The 20508-nt window shown below is 47.1% G+C and overlaps 2 protein-coding genes across 4 annotated transcripts in view; both read right to left on the bottom strand.

Annotated features, from left to right (window-relative positions):
* LOC144823685 (protein mono-ADP-ribosyltransferase PARP14-like) overlaps positions 1–8819 on the bottom strand; it is a 1720771-nt gene extending 1711952 nt beyond the window's left edge. Inside the window, exon 1 of the mRNA XM_078682415.1 lies at positions 8795–8819. The gene's annotated coding sequence lies outside the window, so the exon portion shown is untranslated. The remainder of the gene's footprint in view (positions 1–8794) is intronic.
* DTX3L (deltex E3 ubiquitin ligase 3L) overlaps positions 1–20508 on the bottom strand; it is a 239745-nt gene that overhangs the window by 3642 nt on the left and 215595 nt on the right. For 2 of the 3 annotated variants that reach the window (XM_078682421.1, XM_078682420.1), the window contains exon 6: positions 8115–8883. The exons of the other annotated variant lie outside the window; for it this stretch is intronic. In XM_078682421.1, the coding sequence (XP_078538547.1) occupies positions 8814–8883 (70 nt within the window). In that variant the 3' untranslated portion in view covers positions 8115–8813. Of the gene's footprint in view, positions 1–8114; positions 8884–20508 lie in introns of those variants that run through there. 3 annotated transcript variants of the gene reach the window in all.

Here is a 20508-nt window from a genome sequence, read left to right as displayed (position 1 = left end):
AATCGTGACCTATTGGCTTTGCCAACGCTTGTTTGAGAAAGGGCCTCTTGAACAACAATAGCCCTTTAGTATAAAAATAAACGCCTGTTTCTTACAGTACAGCCAGGAGGTAGCCTTACGCAAAGTCTGTAAAGCAATCTGTAGTTTCATTGGTCATTAGCTGGCGGAGAAGCGTACCTAATGGGACAGAGTCGACGCATTTCAATCCACACTTTAGTAAAAGGCCTTTGTTTTATATGCGAGGTTAAATAATTAAGACAGCTGTGGGCAAAGGGCTCACCTCAAACCACAGAGGTGATTTTTGCCTGTCTCTGTGTGTGGCTCCGATTTATTGGAAATCAAATAACCACGTACATTCTGTATTGAACACGTTTTGTTTTTCTCAGTCTTTCTGTACAGCCGCTCTTTCGTGTGCCGAGTAATTCCGTAAAGGATGCAGCCTATATTACATGCCACAGAATAAAGAGGTGTTAATTCTAGAAAGAAAGACTTGTGGATGCGAGATGTTAATTGCAGCTGCGATGCATTCCCGCTCCTGTTGCATTGCAGAGAAAGTTATTGGAATGAAGTGTTAAAAAACAGAAAATAAGGAATTTGCTGGCGAGCGTTCTTATGCGTCGATTACATCAACCTCCATGGTGCTAATTTACAACAAGATGCTATTTAGCACTACGTTGCCTATTGTAAGGGCGGGGAATCATATAGTTTCATTTCTTATTGCTCCTGTAAGTTCTATTTTGCATCAGCAAAAATAAATGCCTTTATCAATAAAATAAAATTGCAGTTTAAAACAAAATACATGAAAACAGCACACCCTTCCACATTAACGCCTCGTCGGGAGTAGTACGTGCTTTATAAATATTTAGGTTTATGTTTTGGTGATTTGTATAGCGCGCAAATACCCTGGGGTGTCTCGGCGCTTATGGACTACGAATCAAGACAAGGGAGGCGCTAGAGGACAAGTTATTGGTTAAAAAGCCAGGTTTTTAATTGTTTCCTAAAAGCAATGAGTGTGGGGCTGGTTTTAATGGGGAGAAGAAGAGAGTTCCAGAGTCTGGCAGTGGCGACTAGGAAGCGCCTGACTCCCCAGGAGGATTTTTTAGTGTGTGGGACAGGTAGGAGGTGGGCTGTGGAGGAGCGAAGTTGTCTATTAGGTGTATACATGGAGAAAGCTTTTTTTTAGAAAAGGGGTCCTGAATTGTTGATGGCTTTGTAAGCGATGCAAAGTGCTTTGAATTTGGTCCGGCTTCTGATAGGCAGCCAGTGAAGTTGGCGTATGGCAGATGTGATGGATTTGAATTTGGGGATGCCGAGTAGAGTTCTGGCTGCCGCGTTTTGGACTGACTGGAGTTTGTTGAGGACCGTTTCTTGGGCATTGAGCCGGAGGCCGTTACAATAATCAGTTTTAGAGAAGATAAGGGTGGTGATAAGAGTTTTACCAGCTGATACTGGGAGGTAAGGAAGTAATTTCTTGATTTTTCTTAAGGTGTGAAAAGAGGAGGAGACCACGGCATTTACATGATGGTGGAACAGGAGTTTACTGTCGAGCAGGACCCCTAGGTTTCTGACCTTGGCGCAGTTGCTCATCATCCAGGAGCTGATAGCTAGCATACCCTCCTGGAATCTGGCCGCAATCGCTATTCCATCCTTATGTACTGCCAGCACCAGCTGGGTGTCATCAGCGTAAGAGGTTAAACTCAACCCGTGCGATTTGATGTTCCTCGCCAAGTCTGAAACGTATATGTTGAATAGGGTTGCACTTAGTGAGGATCCTTGGGGCACCCCGCACGGGAGAGTAAAGACAGGAGAGTAGAAGGAGCCTAGCTTTACTGTTTGTGTACGGTTGGAGAGGAATGAGGCAAGGAGGTCCTTTGCGGAGTGGTTGATCCCTAGGATTGAGACACGGTCAATCAGGGTGGAATGATCGACTGCGTCAAAGGCGGCGGATAAATCCAGAAGTATAAGGACCGCCGCACCGCCTTGGTCTAGAATCATCCTAATCTCGTTGGTGGCCTTTATCAGGGCCGTTTCTGTTCCATGACCCTGTCTGAATCCGAATTGGGTATCGTCCAGGAGGTGGTTTTGATTAATAAATTCAGACAAATGTTTATTCATTAGATTTTCAAAAATCTTAGCTGGGAACGGAAGGCAGGCGATGGGTCTGTAGTTGACTGAGGCTGTGGGGTCGAGGGACGGTTTTTTCAGAAGGGGTTTGATGACTGCTTTTTTTCAAACGGAGGGGTAAGAGCCTGTGAGAAACATGGAGTTACAGATATTAGTGAGAGAAGGCGTTATGACATCCGGAATGAGTTTAAGGATGGAGGGCGGGCAAGGGTCTAGGGGGGATCCTGATCTGACAGAGGCGATTAATTGGCTGATCTGTTCAGGGGGAACCTGATGAAAGTTGGAGAATGTAGTGTTGGCGGGGGCAATGGGGGGGCATGGTTGATGAAATTGGAGTGAGTATGAGAAGTGAATGCCGAATATATGGTGGTGACCATGTTTGCGAAAAAATTGGCAAGAGAGTTACAGAGATCTTGTGATGCATCCGAAGAAGGGCAGGTGGGGGGATTGGAAAGAGTGTTGACTACTTGGAACAGTTTTTTTGAGGAATTTTGAGCAGATTCAATTTGAGATAGATAGAAGGAACTCTTTTGTGTAATGATAAAACGTTTGTATAAGGCCAGGGCATCCTTGTAAGTTTGTTTGTCCTGGAGGTTATATTGTCTGTGCCAGTGCCTCTCTAAGTTTCTGCAGTGTTGTCTCTGTAGTCTAAGGTCTTCTGTAAACCAAGGGGCGGATGGAGTAGTTTGATTGGGGAAGGTCATTTTGGGCGGTGCTAAAGAATTGAAGGCGTCATGTAGCCAGTCCAGGTAGTTGTTGGATGCTGTACTGAGGTTGGGGGTGAGCTCATCAAGGGAGTTGGAGAGTGTAGATGTAAGTAAGGGAATATCCATGCTTTTCCAGGCTCGGGTAAGCTGGGGCGTGCGGGCCTTGGATTGGGAGGGGTTGGGGTTACGGGGCTTGATGGTGAAGAGTACTGCGGCGTGATCTGTCCATACAAGGGGGGTGACAGAGAGGAGGGTGATGTCAGGGTTATTGGTGAAAAGACCATCGAGAGTATGACCAGCTTGGTGAGTGGAAGTGGAAACTAGCCGAAGAAGTCCGGCTGTTTGTAGATCAGTAATGAGAAGACAGTGCCCTTGCCGGTAGGAGATTCAAGGTGGAAATTAAAGTCTCCTAATATGGTGTAGTCAGGGGCTCCCACTGAAGGCTCGATAAGACAGTCTAGGGATGAGAGGAAGCTTTTTCGGAGGCCTGGAGGGCGGTAGAGGAGAGTGCCTTTGAATGCTTGATTGTTGGTGAGAGCAATGGAATAGGTGAAAGCTTCGCAGTCAGGGCGGTCAAGGGGTTCTATTTTGGTTAAGTAGCAGGCTCTATGAATGATAGCTAGCCCACCTCCCTTCCCCGTGGGCCTGTCATGTCTGAGCACACAGTAACCATCAGGTATGGCCGAGCAGAAGTCTGGTCCGGAGGAGGAGTCACCCCAGGTTTCGGTAATAAACAGAATGTCTAGGTTTTGGTTAGAGGTTAGCTCAAAGATGTCCAAATTGTGTTTGGGGAGGGACCGGGCGTTTATGAGAGCAGCGCGAAAAAGGGCCGGGTGTTTGGGTAATGCTCGGTAGTCAGAAGGGAGGGAAGGAGGGAGTTTGAAAGTACATAAGGGACACTGGGTCGGTCCAGGAGTGGGCCAGGGTATTAGGGGGAGAGGCGGTCAGTGGGGCCTGTAGGCGGAGGAGTTAATCTCTCTAAGCAGGGCAGAGGAATAGTTTCAAACATTGCTGCTGGGAGTAGGGACAATAGGGCCAGGGAGGGGGCCCTGGGCCCGGACCAGGCGCGGACGGGCGCAGACGGGCTTGCATTAGGCACGCCTTTGGCGAGCCCGCTGCGCGCGTCCGTTGCGCGTCAGTGAGAGCATATGGTTTTTATGCTGGTGGAGGCAAGCAGCTAGACTGCTAACCTCCGTCGTGACCGGAAGTGGTAGGGCGCACTTCCTGCTGTGGTGATCAATCCCTCCATGCAATCTGAATGATCAGCGGTGGACCGGGGAACACGCCAGGACAACGAGAAATGGTGAGTATGCTATCAAATTAACAATAGTGACACAATATTTAAAAGGTATAGTGCAGTGTAAATAAAATCAGCTAGGAGCTCTTCGTAGAGAGCTTCCGTCAGCGATTTAAAAACAATGCTCTGATTAGATTTTGCAGCGCTAGTGCAAGACCTGTAGCTGGTCCTGAGAATCCCAGAATGCGTGCTCGCAGCGCTTAGGTGTCTTGAAATGAGTCCAACTGAGCCAGCCGCTTTAGGGGTTTTTATGCTGGTGGAGGCGAGCATCTAGACTGCTAACCTCCGTCGTGACCGGAAGTGGTAGGGCACACTTCCTGCTGTGGCGATCAATCCCTCCACGCAATCCGAATGCAATTAAATGTAATAGGGTAATAGCAGTTCAATGTAATTGAGTACCCCCGCAAGATGTATGAACTCTGACCTCAAAAACACGTTTTAATGGAAAAAGTACGCCATTATTTTTTATCCACAAAGCAGAAAACCTCTTGTATTTAGCCACTGAACCGTGACTCAGTTACACCAGGTTCTGCCAGAGGCTCCCATATGAGGGATTATTCACATGTGGCCAAACTATCAAGGGCTTCGTGAAAAAAATACTCATAAAACTCACTGAAAGACACCGCTACTCACAGGAATGGTATCTGCCCAAGGCGCGTTGACATGACAATTAGAGTTTGGGCTGTTTTTTTTGTTGTCTTTTTTTTTTTTTTTAAGTATAGCATGAGGGAAAAAAACTGTGGACCTTAGGGGAAGAATAGAATAGGGACGGGAAGGGATGCCGCGCGCGGACAGCCGGATGAGTCTCACAGAATGCATTGCACAGGCCCGGGCATGCCTGGAGATGGCTGCACTGCCCGCGATACGTGACGCCCTTGTGGCAAGCGCAATTCAGAAGTTGTAAAGTACACCCGGGATAGTGTTGGATCCCTCTGCAAAGTAGCAGCCAGGGACCCGGGGTGAGGATTTGTAAGGTGAACCTCCCTCTCTGCATTTTCAAGAATCTAAAAGAAGACTGAACTTGTAGGAAATAGTTGTGGGCAAGCTAGAGAATTTTTGGTAAGGGTTGAGCCGGAGCCGAGCAAAGGGTTCAGCGTGGCGCCGAGTCAAACACAAGCCGAGCCAGCAAAAAAACAATATTGTCAACTCTAAAACAAGCGCGGATGGCTGCCGGCAGCAAGAGGAGGCGCACGATTCCCTTGCAAGAGCGATAATTGCTACCATATGGCAGTGCTCGCTCCTGCAAGTGAATCGTCAGACATGCACACGTTGCCATTGAAGGCAATGGAACGCATGCACGTTTTTGGTTGAAAAGCCAAAGCGATAGCTAAAGGTCTTTTTGCCTATGCAGCGCATGCGCTCTATGTAGGCATGATCTAAATATCCTCCTGCTGCGTGAAGCAGTGAGAAGGGACTGTGGAAGCTGGGAAATACAGCCAGGCTCGAACCTGACGACTTCCCGTTCATTATCATTATTCCAGCTGAGTTGGCATTCCACAGCTTTGTGGGCCTCAGCTTGCTACTGCGGTGTGGACTTGTGAAAGGGCAGGATGAGGGGTCGTCATTGCCAGCTTTAAAAAAAGCAGTCTCGCGAGCTACTGGGCTTATACTGTACCTCCCCAAGGCAGCCTGGAACTATGACGCTGCTTGGCATCATTTGTGAACAGGCCCCCAAAAGGCCCAAAACAGTGACTACTAGGCTGGCACCACGTCAACCCGGTTTACTAAACTTTAATGTGACACAGGTGCAAGTGTCACAACTTCACAAGAACCTGGCTGCCTGACGCCCACGTCTGACTTGGTGCGTCACAGGCAAGCAGCAGGACTGGGGCAGGCTTCTGTCTGTGTTTTAAAATGGAAAGTAACATTGCTACTGGTGTTACATAGAATTTTAAAACGAATGCGGCTTGCGGATGCCAGGTGGCGCGGAAATAGGTGGGCGAAGTTATCTCCCCCCCCCCCGCCCATTGACGGAAACTGCTACTGATTGCAAAGCTCCAATATCCTTTAATGGGACAGTGCGAGTGTGACATGCAGTGAAACCCAAGAATTTTGCAGTTTTGTCGAAATCTTTTAACGTTGCTGAAAAGTGCTTCCTGTTATTCACCTTAGGTCAGAAGGGATTTCGGGGGAGAGATGTACAAAACTATTTTGCAGTTGCACATGCTTACAAATTCGCGCAATTACAGGCTTTGAGATCAGAAAAGAATGTTTCATACTGTACAAAGTGTAGGTTTAGAGTCACAAAACTGCCTATAAAGAACAGCAGAGGAACGAGTGTGTATATTGTTTGCCCCCTCTTCTGTGAAAGTCTGTATTTAATGCAACAACAGTTCTCATTGTGCACCATTGAATTGCAGTCGCAAACCTCTGATCTATTTCCAAGACTCAAAAGGGTGTGGTAACACATTTGCAAAGTGGAAGCTCTCACCAAGCAATAGTTTCAGACTTTCTGAATGGAGGAAGATGGCATTTGAGGGTGAAGACAGCCGCATGCTCTCCACAATGCCTTATACTGAATGGTAATGTTCATTTGTGAAAACAGCCAATGTCCCTTTAATGGACAGGGGCTCCTTAAAAAGAAAGTACACCAGCATTTGGTAAATGCAAATAGAAGGATGGAGGTCTGTTGTCCCTCGCAGCCCTTCAGAGGGAATTGCAAAAAGGCTTCTGCCAGGAACTAAGGCAGGAGATTCACTTAGAATCATATGGCTCTTTTGATCTAGAATTAATGTGTGAATTTTCAAGTTCCTCCCCTATCAGTTCTAGTTTTCCCAGTCCTTGTCGCCCCGCCTCTAGGGTTGTAGTCTATTTTTCAGTTCCTAACGATCAGCTTTCTCAGTTTCCCATTTTCTTACCCTTTTCTACCATCGATTTCCACCTGTTTCCCTTTTTCTTATCCACCTTTATCTCTGCTTTCTCCCTCTGGTTCATTTCCCCTCATTGTGTCTCCCTTTCCACATTTCCATCTCCAGCTCCTAAGGCAGCCCATCTTTCTTTGTTATGTGTGTCATTTTATCTCACCTTTCAATATGAATTGCAATTCAATCTCCCTCATTGTCTTTTTTAAGTACTCCCTCTTCCTAGGTCTCCCTTATTCCATGCTTTTCCTGAGCACATGCCTCTTCATTTTCAGACTTCCTAGCACCTCTCAATCTCTCTCATTTATCAGGTGAACAATGTATCCCCTACGTTCTGTATATAAATCACACGTAAACTTTTCTGTGTTCATTTTGGCAAACAATGGGGAGTTTCTTTTATCAAGCGGTTTGTGTGTTTTATTATATATCACAGACAATCGTTACTCTCTAACCAACTAGGAGCAGCCGTCGCTTAGGTGAATGACCTTATAAAGGCAAACTATCTGTATTATACAAGTTGCCAGAGATCCACAGCTTTCTTCAAACGTATATTTTGTCACTGGAGTTGGTTCCTCAAAGAAAAGCTTGCAATCAACAATCAAGAGGTGAGCAACGACTCTGTGAACCACCTGCCGGGGGCAGGGGCTAATCTGCTGAGGGAAAGTTTCTGAGAAAAGGTTTTTGTAGATCCTTGAATAAAGTTTGTGATGTCCTGGTATTCTCTGAAGTAGAAGTTAGACACACAAGAAAAAAAAACCCTGCTTGCTGATTAAAATCTGTAGCCTTACTTAGGAGTTGGGACGCCATGAAAAATCCTTTGAATTCTGGAGGAAGTGCTAAGTCAGAAAGGGAATGAACCATTAAAAATAACTACAACATATGGGTAGAATGGTTGAAAAAGTAATGTTGGTGGATTCTCTGCTGGATTTAGAGGACTTGTCATTCCCATCGCTCTCAAAAAATCCTAGTCTCAATTCTGGTGTGGTTGTTAGGAAAGATTTTTTTTTTTTTTTTTTTTTTTAAATCAGGGAGGGCTAATACTTCTTCTATCTGCCAAGGCACGGTTTTCAAGTATAGCAACATTTCAATGACCTGGGTATAAGAAGAAGCCAGCTGAAACAATACTTTATTTATTCAGGGTTTTTAATGATCATTTGAATTTTAATGCTACAGACAAACACCAATGCTGATGGACAGGAAACAATGAACAGACATTTAGTACTACAATGTGTTTTACCAGTGACAGGGTGAATACAAAAATAAAACTCATTGTATGGCAAATAAAAACACTATAAATATATATTTAAATAAAATTTAAACTCACCCTACAACATCATTGTAAGAACTCCAAAAATACAGCAATCACTCCATGGTGGAGGGTGCAAAAGCTTGTTTTACTGTACTTTCAGAGTTCCTTGGTCCTCTCCTAAATCATTTAAAACCAAAATATTATTAAGGATGGTGCGCAACATATGTACTATTAATGAAAACACAACTATAAAAATAATTATTAAAACAAATGTGCTTACTCAACAGTGCTGCTACTGAATCTATGTAAATTTTGAAGAGTAATAATGTGCGATTTTGTAAAATATATCTACAACTTGAATCCCAACTATGGTCACAGAAAACAGGTAGTCGCTTCTTCAATACCCACTGGTAGATAGATATCAAATGTCTAATCTCTCCACATGTAGTACTGTAAAATTAAGGTGCCTTGTGGGCACGTGCTAAATCCTTACATTCCATTGAAATGCTCGTGCATATATTTTATTGTCTCCCGCACTAAGCACGAGCGAGCAAACCTGTGTGACGCAGCTCTTATCATTGAATTCCTTTAGCTTTAAGTTCATCTCGAACACGCTTCAAGTACTCAAGATCTGGGTATCCATAGCTACAAAAAAATAAAACAAAAAATAAATAAATAAGAACACCTTTTATAGCAACCTTTATTTAATACAGCAGCACACCACAATGCACTATAAGTAGGATAAATAATTCACCATAGTAAACCCAGTACTCTAAGTAAAGACTCCTTTATGTTAACAATTTTGAAAATAAATAAATGCATAAAAGTACCAAAAAAGCTTCTAACTAATGGCATAGAGAGGAAACTGCAAGGGCTTCCGAGTTATCCTTCAGCGTACCTTTTAGGCATCTCATCTCAGTGTATGAACCTTTGTGCCTTAGCACCAGCGACTTAGCTAGGCAAATTATAAACAGTAGCAAGTTGGTAATATGAAGGAAAGTATGAGCTGGAAGTACTTGTACGGTGACATTAAGGGTCAAAGCTACAGCTCAAGCAAACTGGCTGCAAAAACAACTTGACTAAACCATATTCCCAACTGACTAGTAATAGGACAGCAATGCTTACGGAATGCATGTGGAGTACACCTACTAGTCGTAGCTGCCATACAGATCTCTTTTCTACATACCACTTGAAAAGTCCCAGATGCTGATTTAGCACTAATATTGACATCATTTACTAGAAACCATTTAACTCCATTTCTGACTTCCTCATTTTAGTACCTTATTTTAAACCCTTCCCAATGAAACAAAGCTTGCCCCATAGTTTCTTGATATGTCCTGGTTTGATAGTCTGATTCTTGTTTTCTGTTAGACCAGTTCTAGTTTTGGTACAGTATTGTTACTTCAGGTAGAGTTGCCGGACGTATCTCATCGAAGGAAATATCCATCACCAGTGTGCTCGTTGTGGGGCCATTGTATCAAGTACATTTCCTCTTACCTCTGTCTAATGTAAATTAGCGACTTTTAGAGCTATACCTTACTCATTCAGTTCTATTTGGCTCCAGATGCAACAGGAGCAAGTGTTTTCTGGTACTGCTGTCATCTGAACTGATCACTCATTGTCTGATGCACAAACTTCAATTTGAAGTATGTAAAATAAGGAAAATGCTACTTAACAGTATGCATCTGTTCTTGGCATGTAGAGCAGCAGAGTTACAAACTGTGCATAGGTCGGCACCTAGTGTTGGGCCCGGATGTTTGCAGTTTGTTGTTGTTCTGAAAAGTTCTTTGGAAGTCACGAGATAGGTGACTCCTCCTTTGGACCACATTGCGCATGGGCATCAGCTCCATCCTCAGATTGTTTTCTGCCATTAGAGAAATGATGGACCTTTGCAAGAAAAGGAAGGATGCCCATGTAATCTGTATCTAATTAAGATAATAGTGGAACAGACAAGGGTAGCCGGGGAGGCGGGTGGGTGTGTGTAACTCTGCAGCTCTACATGCCAAGAACAGATGCATACTGGTAAGTAGCATTTTCCGTTCGAGGCATATGAGCTGCAGATTACACACTGTGCATAGATTGTATAGCAGTACCCACTCTTAGCGGCGACCGCCCCTATCTGATGCAGGAGTTGAAATAATGTTTTGCGAACATCCTGGCCCACATTAGCCTGTTGTTTGGTTTGCACATCTACACAATAGTGTTTTGTGAATGTGTGCGGTGTAGCCCTTGTAGCTGCTCTGCAGATGTCATCTAGGGGAATGTTCCCTAAAAATGCCATTGAAGCCCCTATTTTTCTTGTAGAGTGGGCTTTAGGAGGAACAGATAACGTACGTTTAGCTTTGTGGTAACAAATCTGTATGCATTTGACAATCCATCTAGCTATCCCAGATTTTGAAATGGGATTACCCTTGTGTGGTGGTGAGAAAGACACAAAACATTTTTTTGTCTTACAAAAGGGTTGTGTCCTCTCGGTGTAGTATAGCAATGATCTTTTGACATCTAAGGTATGAAGAGCTCTTCCTGCTACTGTCTGTGGCTGCAAGAACAAAACGGGCAGTTCCACAGATTGATTGAGGTGGAAGGGAGAAATGACTTTGGGCAGGAATTTTGGATTAGTACTTAGAGCAACCTTATTATGATGCATTAGCAAGAAGGTTTCTTGAATGGTTAGTGCTTGTAGTTCACTAACTTTTCGCAGAGAAGTAATAGCTACTAGGAACGCAACCTTCCATGTTAAACATTGTAATTCACATTTATGTAATGGTTCGAAGGGAGGTCCCATTAGCCATGTGAGAACAATGTTTACATTCCACACAGGTGAGATAGATGCCGTCTGTTTTGCAGATATGCTGCTATTGCAGCAAGATGCAGTCTAATAGACTTGTAGGCTAAGTTGCATCTTTGTAGGTGCAGTAAGTATCCTATGATGTGTTGAATAGACACGTCTAAGGGATTAATATTATTATTGTGACAATATATTACAAAGTGATTCCACTTGGCTGCATAACATGCTCTAGTGGATGGACGTCTAGCTTCTTTTATGACATTCATGCAGTCTGAAGGAAAGTTAAGATATCCAAATTCTAGAATTTCTGGAGCCAGATCGCAAGGTTGAGCTGAGCTGGGTCCGGGTGCCTGATCTCTCCACGGTTCTGTGTTAAAAGGCGTGGAGACATGTATAGTTTTTGGTGCAGTACTACAGACAGGTGTAGCAGTATGGTGTACCATGGCTGTCTGATCCACGTTGGAGCAACTAGGATGAGGGTCAGAGAATGCTGCTAGTTTGCGTACTAGTAGTGGCATGAGTGGTAGAGGTGGAAAAGCGTATGCAAATTTGTTTGACCAGTTCATCCATATCGCTTTGCCTTTGGACAGTGGGTCTGGCTATCTGGCGGCGAAGCTTGGGCATTTGGCGTTTTCGTAGGTGGCAAAGAGTTCTATCTGAGGTTGTCCCCACATCTGAAAGAATGGTTGAAGAACTTGCATATGAAGTTCCCATTCGTGGGTCTGTTGTGTCAGACGACTTAACAGATCAGCTATGGTATTTTGTACTCCTGGAACATGCTGGGCTACAAGGAATATGTTTTGAGGTATAGCCCACCGCCATATGTCCTGTGCTAGTTGAGACAGTTGCAGGGAGTGTGTTCCGCCCTGTTTCTGTATGTAATACATGGCTGTCATGTTGTCCGTGCGGACTAACACAGCTTTCTTTGTTTGATACTTGCTTTTGGAAAGCTTTTAGTGCTAGGAATATAGCAAGTAACTCCAGATGATTGATGTGGAGTAACTTTTGTTGCGGTGTCCACCTGCCTTGCATGGTGTGTTGCAGTAGGTGGGTCCCCCAGCCGGAGAGTGATGCATCGACTGTCAAGATTATCTGAGGAACAGGCTCTAGGAACGGCCGTCCCTTGGAAAGGTTTTTTGTGTGCCACCATTGCAGAGAGCGATGGGTCCGACTGTCTACCAACACTAGGTCTGTTAATTGAACTTGAGCCTGGTTCCATTGACGTGATAGGCACTCTTGTAGAGGACGCATTTGAAGTCTTGCATGGGGCACTATGAAAATGCAAGAGGCCATCATCCCTATGAGTTGCATGAACCGTCGTGCTGGAAGGGAGTGTTGTGGCTGAAACTTTGTGAGAAGAGTTTGCATACTGGCTATCCTTACTGGAGTGGGATAAGCTAGCGCTGTTGAGGTGTTTATTGTGGCACGAGGTACTGTTGTACTTTGTATGGTTGCAGATGAGACTTGGTGTGGTTTATTGTGAACCCCAAGTTGTGGAGCAGTTGATTTGTGGCATGAGTGTGTTCCACACACTGGTTGTATGAGCTGGCTTTTATGAGCCAGTCGTCGAGGTACAGGAAGACATGGATGTGCTGTCTTCGGAAATGTGCTGCCACTACTGCTAGGCACTTGGTGAATACTCTTGGTGCTGTTGTGACTCCGAATGGGAGTACTTTGAATTGATAGTGCTGCCCGTTTAGTACAAATCTGAGATACTTCCTGTGAGCCTTGTGAATGGGAATGTGGAAGTATGCGTCCTTGAGATCTAGAGTAGCAAGGAAGTAGTTTTGTAACAGGAGAGGAAGGACTTGTTGGAGTGTGACCATGTGAAAATGGTCTGACAGTATGTATATGTTTAGCGGTCTGAGGTCTAGAATAGGCCTTAGAGAGCCGTTCTTCTTTGGGATAAGAAAATATAGGGAGCCAACCCCTTTGTTTTGTTGGTGCAGAGGAACTGGTTCTATTGCACTTTTTTCTAGCAGAGATATTACTTCTTGCTTTAACAGTGATAGATGTTCTTGTGACATTGGACGCTGTTTGCGTGGTATGTTTGGGGTGGTAGATGTTAGTTCTAGACAGTAACCTGACTGAATAATTTGTCTCACCCACCTGTCTGATGTGATGCTGGTCCAGGCAGGAAGGAATTGTTGCAGTCTTCCCCCATAGGAGTGGAATGTTGGGGATGGGGGCGCGGGGAGGGGAGGAAAGTCATTGGGTAGGGGTGGAGGCAGAGCAGGAGTTGTTGATTTTGCCTCTGCCTTTGTTGTTGTTACCCCTGTAACCTCCTCTCTGGTAGCCCTTAGTGAATGTGGATTGGCTAGGGGTTTTATTAGAAGTGGAGGGACTTTCGGAGGAGTAGCCTCTTGTGTTGCATCTATATGATGATCGTTGAAAAGAACGTCTGGGAGCTTGCTGCTGCAAGGCTCCCATAGATTTTGCTGTGTCAGTGTCTTTTTTCATTTTTTTAAAGACACATCAACATTTGGGCCAAATACACGTGTCTCATCTAATGGCTGATTAAGGATGGAATTTTGTACCTAAGGTTTAAAACCTGAAATACGTAGCCAGGCATGTCTACGTAGAAGGGTACTGGTATTGCAGCATCTAGGGCACAACGAATGGAAGTATTAGTAATACTTTTACCTTCTTGTATGAGTTCATTGGCCCTATTTTTATATTTATCTGGTAGATGCTGCATTATGGACTCCAGTTCATCATAATGTGCCCTGTCATATCTTGCCAACAACGCTTGGGTTTTGGCAATGCGCCAAATGTTAGCTGCCTCTGACGCTGTTCGTTTGCCGGAGGCGTCAAGGAGCTTAGATTCTTTATCTGGTGGTGAAGCCTCACCTGATGTGCATTGGCAAAATGGCTGTAGACCTTTGTGTGTTATCAAAAGTGTCTAATAGGAAATCTTCCTCCACAGTATCGGTGTGCAAGTCAACCCCATGGTACTGGGCAGCTCTCTGGACTAGTACGTTAAAACCTATAGTGTCCTCTGGTGGGGAAGGTCTGGAAGGATATACATCGTCTTGTGGGACGTAAGGCACATCAGGGGTGTTGTAATCATTCCATGGATTAGGGGACTAAGGGGGGACTATTGGTCTCTGCTGGGTCATGTGCACCCCCACCTGTGTCACCAGAGTCTGTATCTACATCATCATCTGGATTAGTGGATGCTGTAGGCGAATGATTTGGTGGAGGAGGTGTAGGGGGAGGAACAGTATGGGGAGGTGGTGGAGAAGGGACCCTTTATGGAGAGGTTGCAATGTGTCTCTTCTTTGGAGGAGGAGGAGGTGCCAGCGCCTTAAGTGGTCTCTTCTTGGAGCTAAGAGCTAGTTGACCAGTCTTAGGATCCTTTACAAGAGTTTTTTTTATTAGGATCTGGTGTAAAAAGTTCTTCTGTGTAGGGCAGATCCTTCAGCGTCTAAGTTTTCGGTTCCAGAGTTTTTTTCGGTACAGAGTCGATAGCTGGTCTTGGGTCTTTTGATTTAGAAGTGTGACCTTTTGAAATGTCCTTTACCGGAACATGTTTTTTCGGTTCCGGGTGTTTTTTCGGCTCCTGAGCATGTGAATCTGGAGCTTTAGGCGTTTTTTTACTCGGCTCTGAGTGCAGGTTTGGCATCGACGAGCCGCTGCTAGTCTTCGGCGCCGTGTGCTTAGGTGTTGGCCTGGTTGAAGAAGATGGCTTCTTCTTCGGTGACGGTATAGGATCGGAACCGGGAATAGGCTGACTCGAGCCCGAGCCGCCTGAAGGCTTAGTAGGCTTCTTTGCCGGGCCCGAAGGCGGGGCGTGGGAAGTAGTCTCTTGGTGTGCAACCGGGCCCGAAGGTGAGGGTGTGACCGAAGCCTTTTTTGAGGGTGTCGAGGAAGGGTTGGGGTCGACGGTCTTACCCGTTGAGCTGGAGTGATATCCTCGACCTCGGCATCAGAGGAGCTGGTACTTTCTTTGGCGTGCTCGTGTTCTGGCACGTCGACGCCCTCTTCAAAGATGTCGTCGGGCATCGAAGCTGCTGAGCAAGCCATAGTTCTTCGAGCTCGTCGGTCCCGAATCGTCATCTTGGAGCGGAAAGAGGCACAAGTGGAACAGTCTTTGGCCTCATGCTCCGGTGAGAGGCAAAGGTTGCACACCTCATGTAGATCGGTGTGGGGAAAACTTCGACCCACATCGAGGACACTTCTTGAATAGCGTCCTTTGCATGAGGCAGAAAGGAAGGCCTAGGTAGGCCCGAAGACCTTCGTCGATGACTGGAATCGAAGACTTCGAAGTGGTGAAGAATCGCGTCGATGTGGAGCGCGATCGAAACAATACCGCCGAAATGGGTGAGGATTGCGCGCCGAAGGAAATTCGGTTGCAAACCGGAGCGCAGGAAACACATTGAGCCCGATGGTGGAAAAAAACAATCTGAGGATGGAGCCGATGCCCATGCGCAATGTGGTTCAAAAGGAGGAGTCACCTATCTCGTGGTTTCCAAAGAGCTTTTCAGGACAACATCAAACTGCAAACATCCAGGCCCAACACTAGGTGGCGATCTATGCACAGTGTGTAATCTGCAGCTCATATGCCTCGAACATTTAATTTATTAAATTCTTAAAATAAAACTTGTAATAAACTTTTTACATTTTTCCTATAACTTATCATAAGGAGATACCTGTCTCAGTTGCTATGAACTCCAAGTCTTTTGTACTGGTTCCTGAGGTTACTTGGTCATCATGGCTCTCCCAAACATCAAGGTTGCAGGGCTTTCCCTTATGGTTGAGTGAGGGGTAGAACAGTAAGTTCGAAGAATGGAATTCAAGACAGTTTTCAAGTTGAGCTTTTCCAACACAGCACGTTGAACAGCTTTCTTGAATGCTCATGAAACGTTCAACAAGGTCATTGGCCTGTGGGCTAAGAGGTGTGCTCTTTTGATGCTTTACATTAGGATGACTTAGACTGCCACTGAATTCTCGACTTGTGAAAGGTGGGCCGTTGACAGATTTTAAGGTTACAGGAACATCTCATGTTGTGAAGATGCAATCTAATCTCTCAAAGACTCTCTCTTAAGTGATAGATAGAATATCTTCTATCAATGGTAGTAAACGGAAGTAACAACCACCATTACATGCTTTGCCAACTCTGACATGTTTAAGGCATGCTGAGTGGTTTTCGATGACAGGCAGTTGCATACATGCTTTCAATTCTCTTTCAACTCTCATCAAGATGAGGAAACCAGACTCTGAGAGCTCGTTTTGTGGCAACGATTCCAAATGTTCTTTATGGACCACTTAGATTATCTGTTGTTGCAGATTCCAGAAAAACAATACTCAAACCTCTCAGGATAATGCCTTTTTGATGAACGGACAGTTCATCTTTGATATTTTTAAACTTATGGTCTTCACTGTCACTGGAAAGAGGTCTAGTGTGCTGGTTCAAAGACTGATGGGTAAAAATGTCTTTTAATTTCAACATGTCACTGTCTTGACTCAAGATAGTGACAATTTGTTCCAATTAAATAGCAGCAGGTGTGCTTGATTTCACAATGAAATTTATGTAGGTCCCAGCCGTCTTGGAAGGGGTACCAGGGCACTGCAAAGGTACTCTTAAAAAGTAGTCAGTAGGGTTTTGACCTTTGCTTGGACGGTACACGACTGTATAATTGTACTCTTGTAAGGAGTAGTTTCTTCCCTGTAACTCCAGTTCTGTAGTAGGGGTATCTCTGTTATAGTCATAATCTAGTGAATAGTCCCGCTCATGTTCGGGGACCCCGAAGCAATCAAAAATAATGTCTTAAGCGGTCTTCTGTGCACTCCTGCATAGACACTTAAGAGAGAATTAAAGACAAATAATGCAGCCTATACCTGTAAGGCTACACTGTCCAGTACTTCAACTAGAAATCCAAAGGATATTCCACAAAGGGGCGTGGCCACGGCGGAGAGCGGAATGGCCGCTCTTTGGTGAAGCTCCTCCAGGCGGGCTCCCGGCGGAGTAGAACACGGCATGATCCGCCCGCCTATCCTGTTGCAACTTGCCTGCGGAGCCTCCTGATGCCGCCTGGTGCCTTTGGAGCCTTTGAACCCCGCCGGGAGCGACCTCGGCGGCGAGTGGGGCGAAGGGGAAACGAGGCCTCCGGACCTCGGCGCCATCTTCCCCTCGGGGCCGGTGCTCTGGGAGGGCGCGGCTCGGGTCTCGCCCGCCGGGCCTCTTGTTCTCTGCTGCACCCGCGGGGCCTCCTGCCGAGCTTCCCTGCCTCCGAACCCACTCCCCAGTTGGGGCGCCTGCTTCCTGTCGCGCTCCGGAGCCCTCGGCCTGTGAGCGCGCTGAGACCGGGGCCTCGATTGGTGGCCTGGTGCGGAGGTTCTTTGGGTGGCCGGCGGGAGTGCTTGACTGGGGGCGGTGGGACTCGGGGCTCAGGGCGGCCGTGATTAACGGCGGCGCCCTGCCCCACTCGCGCCTGGCGGAACGGCTGTTCCCCCCCTTCCTCCTGACCTCACTTCAGGAGAGGGTCGCTCCCTGCCCTGCAGGCCGCTGAGATTGACACACGCCGCTGCTGATTCCTGGCCTTCGCTAAAATCCTCCTGCCCCCTGCACACTGCTGTTGACTGCTGCCAAGATCCGCGGCGCCATCTTTGAGGGCAGAGCCTCTGTGGCACTTACTTGCCGCTCTACACCACTGCACTCTCCCCTGGGGCTCACCGAGACTCGAACCTGCCACCCTCCTGTCACCGCTTGCCCTGTGTGTTGGCGCTGAAGTCGGTTGCTGCTGCCACCGCACCTCCCTCTCAGTCTTGAAGATGGTGAAGAGGGACTTGAACCAACGGAAGCTCCCTTTTGAAAAGACCCCTCTTCACACCACAGACCCCCCCGCCGGGACCGGCCGCTGGCACGGCGGAGGCGGGGGACGCGACAGCGATGATGGCCGCCATGATGGGGGAGATGCGCTCTGGCTTCAAGGCGCTGGACACTCGCTTTGACGCACTGGACCAGCGTCTTTCGGACATGAACACTGCAGTACAGGCCCATGACCGCAGGCTTGATTTAGCGGAGTCCAGAATATCGGACATTGAGGATGGGGCTGCGAAGTCCCTGAAGCGGCTGGAGAGGGTCGAAACAATCCTAAAAAACGTGGCCATCAAAAATGAGGACTTAGAAGCGCGTAGCCGGCGCAATAACATTCGCATCTTGGGCGTTACGGAGACGACTGCTACTGGCCGGTTTGACACTTTTGTGGAACACCTACTCATAGAGCTATTTGGAAAAGACACCTTCACTGCTGGCTTTGTCGTTGAGCGGGCCCACAGATCGCTGGGGCCCAGACCCCGCACAGGTCTTCCACCCAGGCCCATAATAGCTCGCATCATGAACTTTCGCGATCGCGACGCCGCACTCCGCGCTGCACGTGAAGCGGGAGACGTGCAGTGGCAGGGCAGCAAGTTGTCTTTTTTCCCGGACCACACGCTCATGGTGCAGGAAGCTCGTCGCAAGTACACTAGCGTCAAGTCTGCTCTCCGTAACCTTGGCCTAAAATACGCCATGCTCTATCCAGCGAGATTGAAGGTGGAGGCTGACGGCAGATTCCGCATTTTTGACTCCCCGGCTGAGGCGCAAGACTTTTGTAACGGCTACAAGAAGCGAAGTTCCTCGTCCCCCTCTGGCTCTGGCGGGCATTCTCCGCCACGCACTGATACGCAGTCCAGCGCCGACCTTTTTGCCGATACGGACAAGGGCTGATTCGCCTGACTCTTCTCCTCTTTGTATGCTATCTGATATGGAATTAATGGTTCTTTCTTTCAGGTTTGTTGCACGACCATTGCCATAGTGTTCGCTTTGCCGGATAGCCCACGTGGCGAGGCGTTGCTACCCCCCATGGTGTACGCCTGTTTGTTAACCTTCTTTAAGGGTTTGATGTTTTTTTCCCCGAATATATATTTACTACAATTGTGGTTTTCGCACATGTCAACTTTTGCTATGTTTTTCCTTTTGATAGGGGACTGCCTCTCTGGGGATGTTGGGAGGCTGGGTGGCGGGTGGGGGATGGGTTGTGTGTTGTTTTTGTGGTTTTTTTTGGTTGCATCTTATTGCGAGAATCATTGGCCGGGCTTGCCGGATACGCAGCTTTCTTTGATAGTTCATGTTATGATGCCATGGCCGGGATAGGTCTTAGGGCTGGCCCCTCCATGCTAACGATGATGACTTGGAATGTTCGTGGTCTGAACACCACGCGGAAACGTAGACAGGTTTTGAACTATGCTATGCGCCACAGGGTGGATGTGCTGTTCCTACAGGAAACCCATTTGATGCCATTGGACACTCATTCTCTGGCTAGGGGATGGGGTGCACACAGAGTGTTTTCATGTTACAGTAGATACGCAAGAGGGGTGGCGATTCTCGTACATAAACGTGTTCCCTTTGTGTTGCTCGATAGCAAAACTGACGATGAGGGCAGGTATGTGCTTATCTCTGGAATGCTGTATGGGTATAAAATTGCCATAGTGTGTGTCTACGGCCCTAATGTTGACTCCCCTGCCTTTTTCCAACACTTACAGCTGCTGCTGCTTCGATCTGACATTGACTTACTGGCGATGGGGGGTGACTTCAACCTCTTGATGACCCCCGGCAGGGACAGCCCCTCCCTCTCCCCGGATTGCAAACCGCTTTCCCGCTCAGTGATGGCGGACATCTGCTCCCACTTTTCCCTCATCGATGTAGAGGACAGGGCGCACCCACACTCCCCTGCTTACACACACCACTCGGGCTACCATAACACCAGCACCAGAATAGACTACTGGCTACTCTCTCCAGGAGTGGCCGGTTGGATGCACGCTCTTTCCACGCCCCCGCGCACTCTGTCCGATCACTCCCCGGTGGTGCTGACGCTGGCGATCCCGAGATTGGGCGGGTATGAGAGGCAGTGGCGTTTCCCCGGCAAGGCCTTGCTTGACCCGACTTTTACAGAAGAGGTCCGCACAGCCATTGACGACTATTTTGAAACTAACACGGGCTCGGTGGCCTCCTGGGCCACACTGTGGGAGGGTTTTAAGGCTACCATCCGAGGGGTCTGTATCGCCAAACACGTTGGGGCCCTTCGTGACACTCGCACCACTCTAACCCGCATAGAGGCTGACCTCTCTGCACTGGATAGGGAGATACTTGGGGATCCCTCCCCAGACCGGGAGGCTAGGCGTTTAGAACTCCTGCTGGAATTTAGGGATGCTGCGGATAGGGAGCTCCGATTCCTGGGTAAGCACTACACAGCGTGACAGTACGGGGAGGGGGAAAGGCCGGGCAAGTTGCTAGCGCAGATGCTCCGCCCGCCACACCAAGCGGCATACATAACTGATATCCACGACGCTCAGGGTACGAGGCACTACTCCACTCCCGACGTTTGCGATGCCTTTCTGTCCTACTACACCCGTCTTTACACTTCGCAACTAACTGGTGCCAACTGCGACCCAGGGCCCTATCTTAACGAAATAGCCATGGTCTACCTCGAGAAGCATAT

Source organism: Lissotriton helveticus, chromosome 3_1, assembly GCF_964261635.1.
Source record: "Lissotriton helveticus chromosome 3_1, aLisHel1.1, whole genome shotgun sequence".
In the NCBI taxonomy this organism is placed as follows: Eukaryota; Metazoa; Chordata; class Amphibia; order Caudata; family Salamandridae; genus Lissotriton; species Lissotriton helveticus.
The sequence above is the reverse complement of the archived record's forward strand: the minus strand, read 5'-3'. Positions and strand labels throughout refer to the sequence as shown.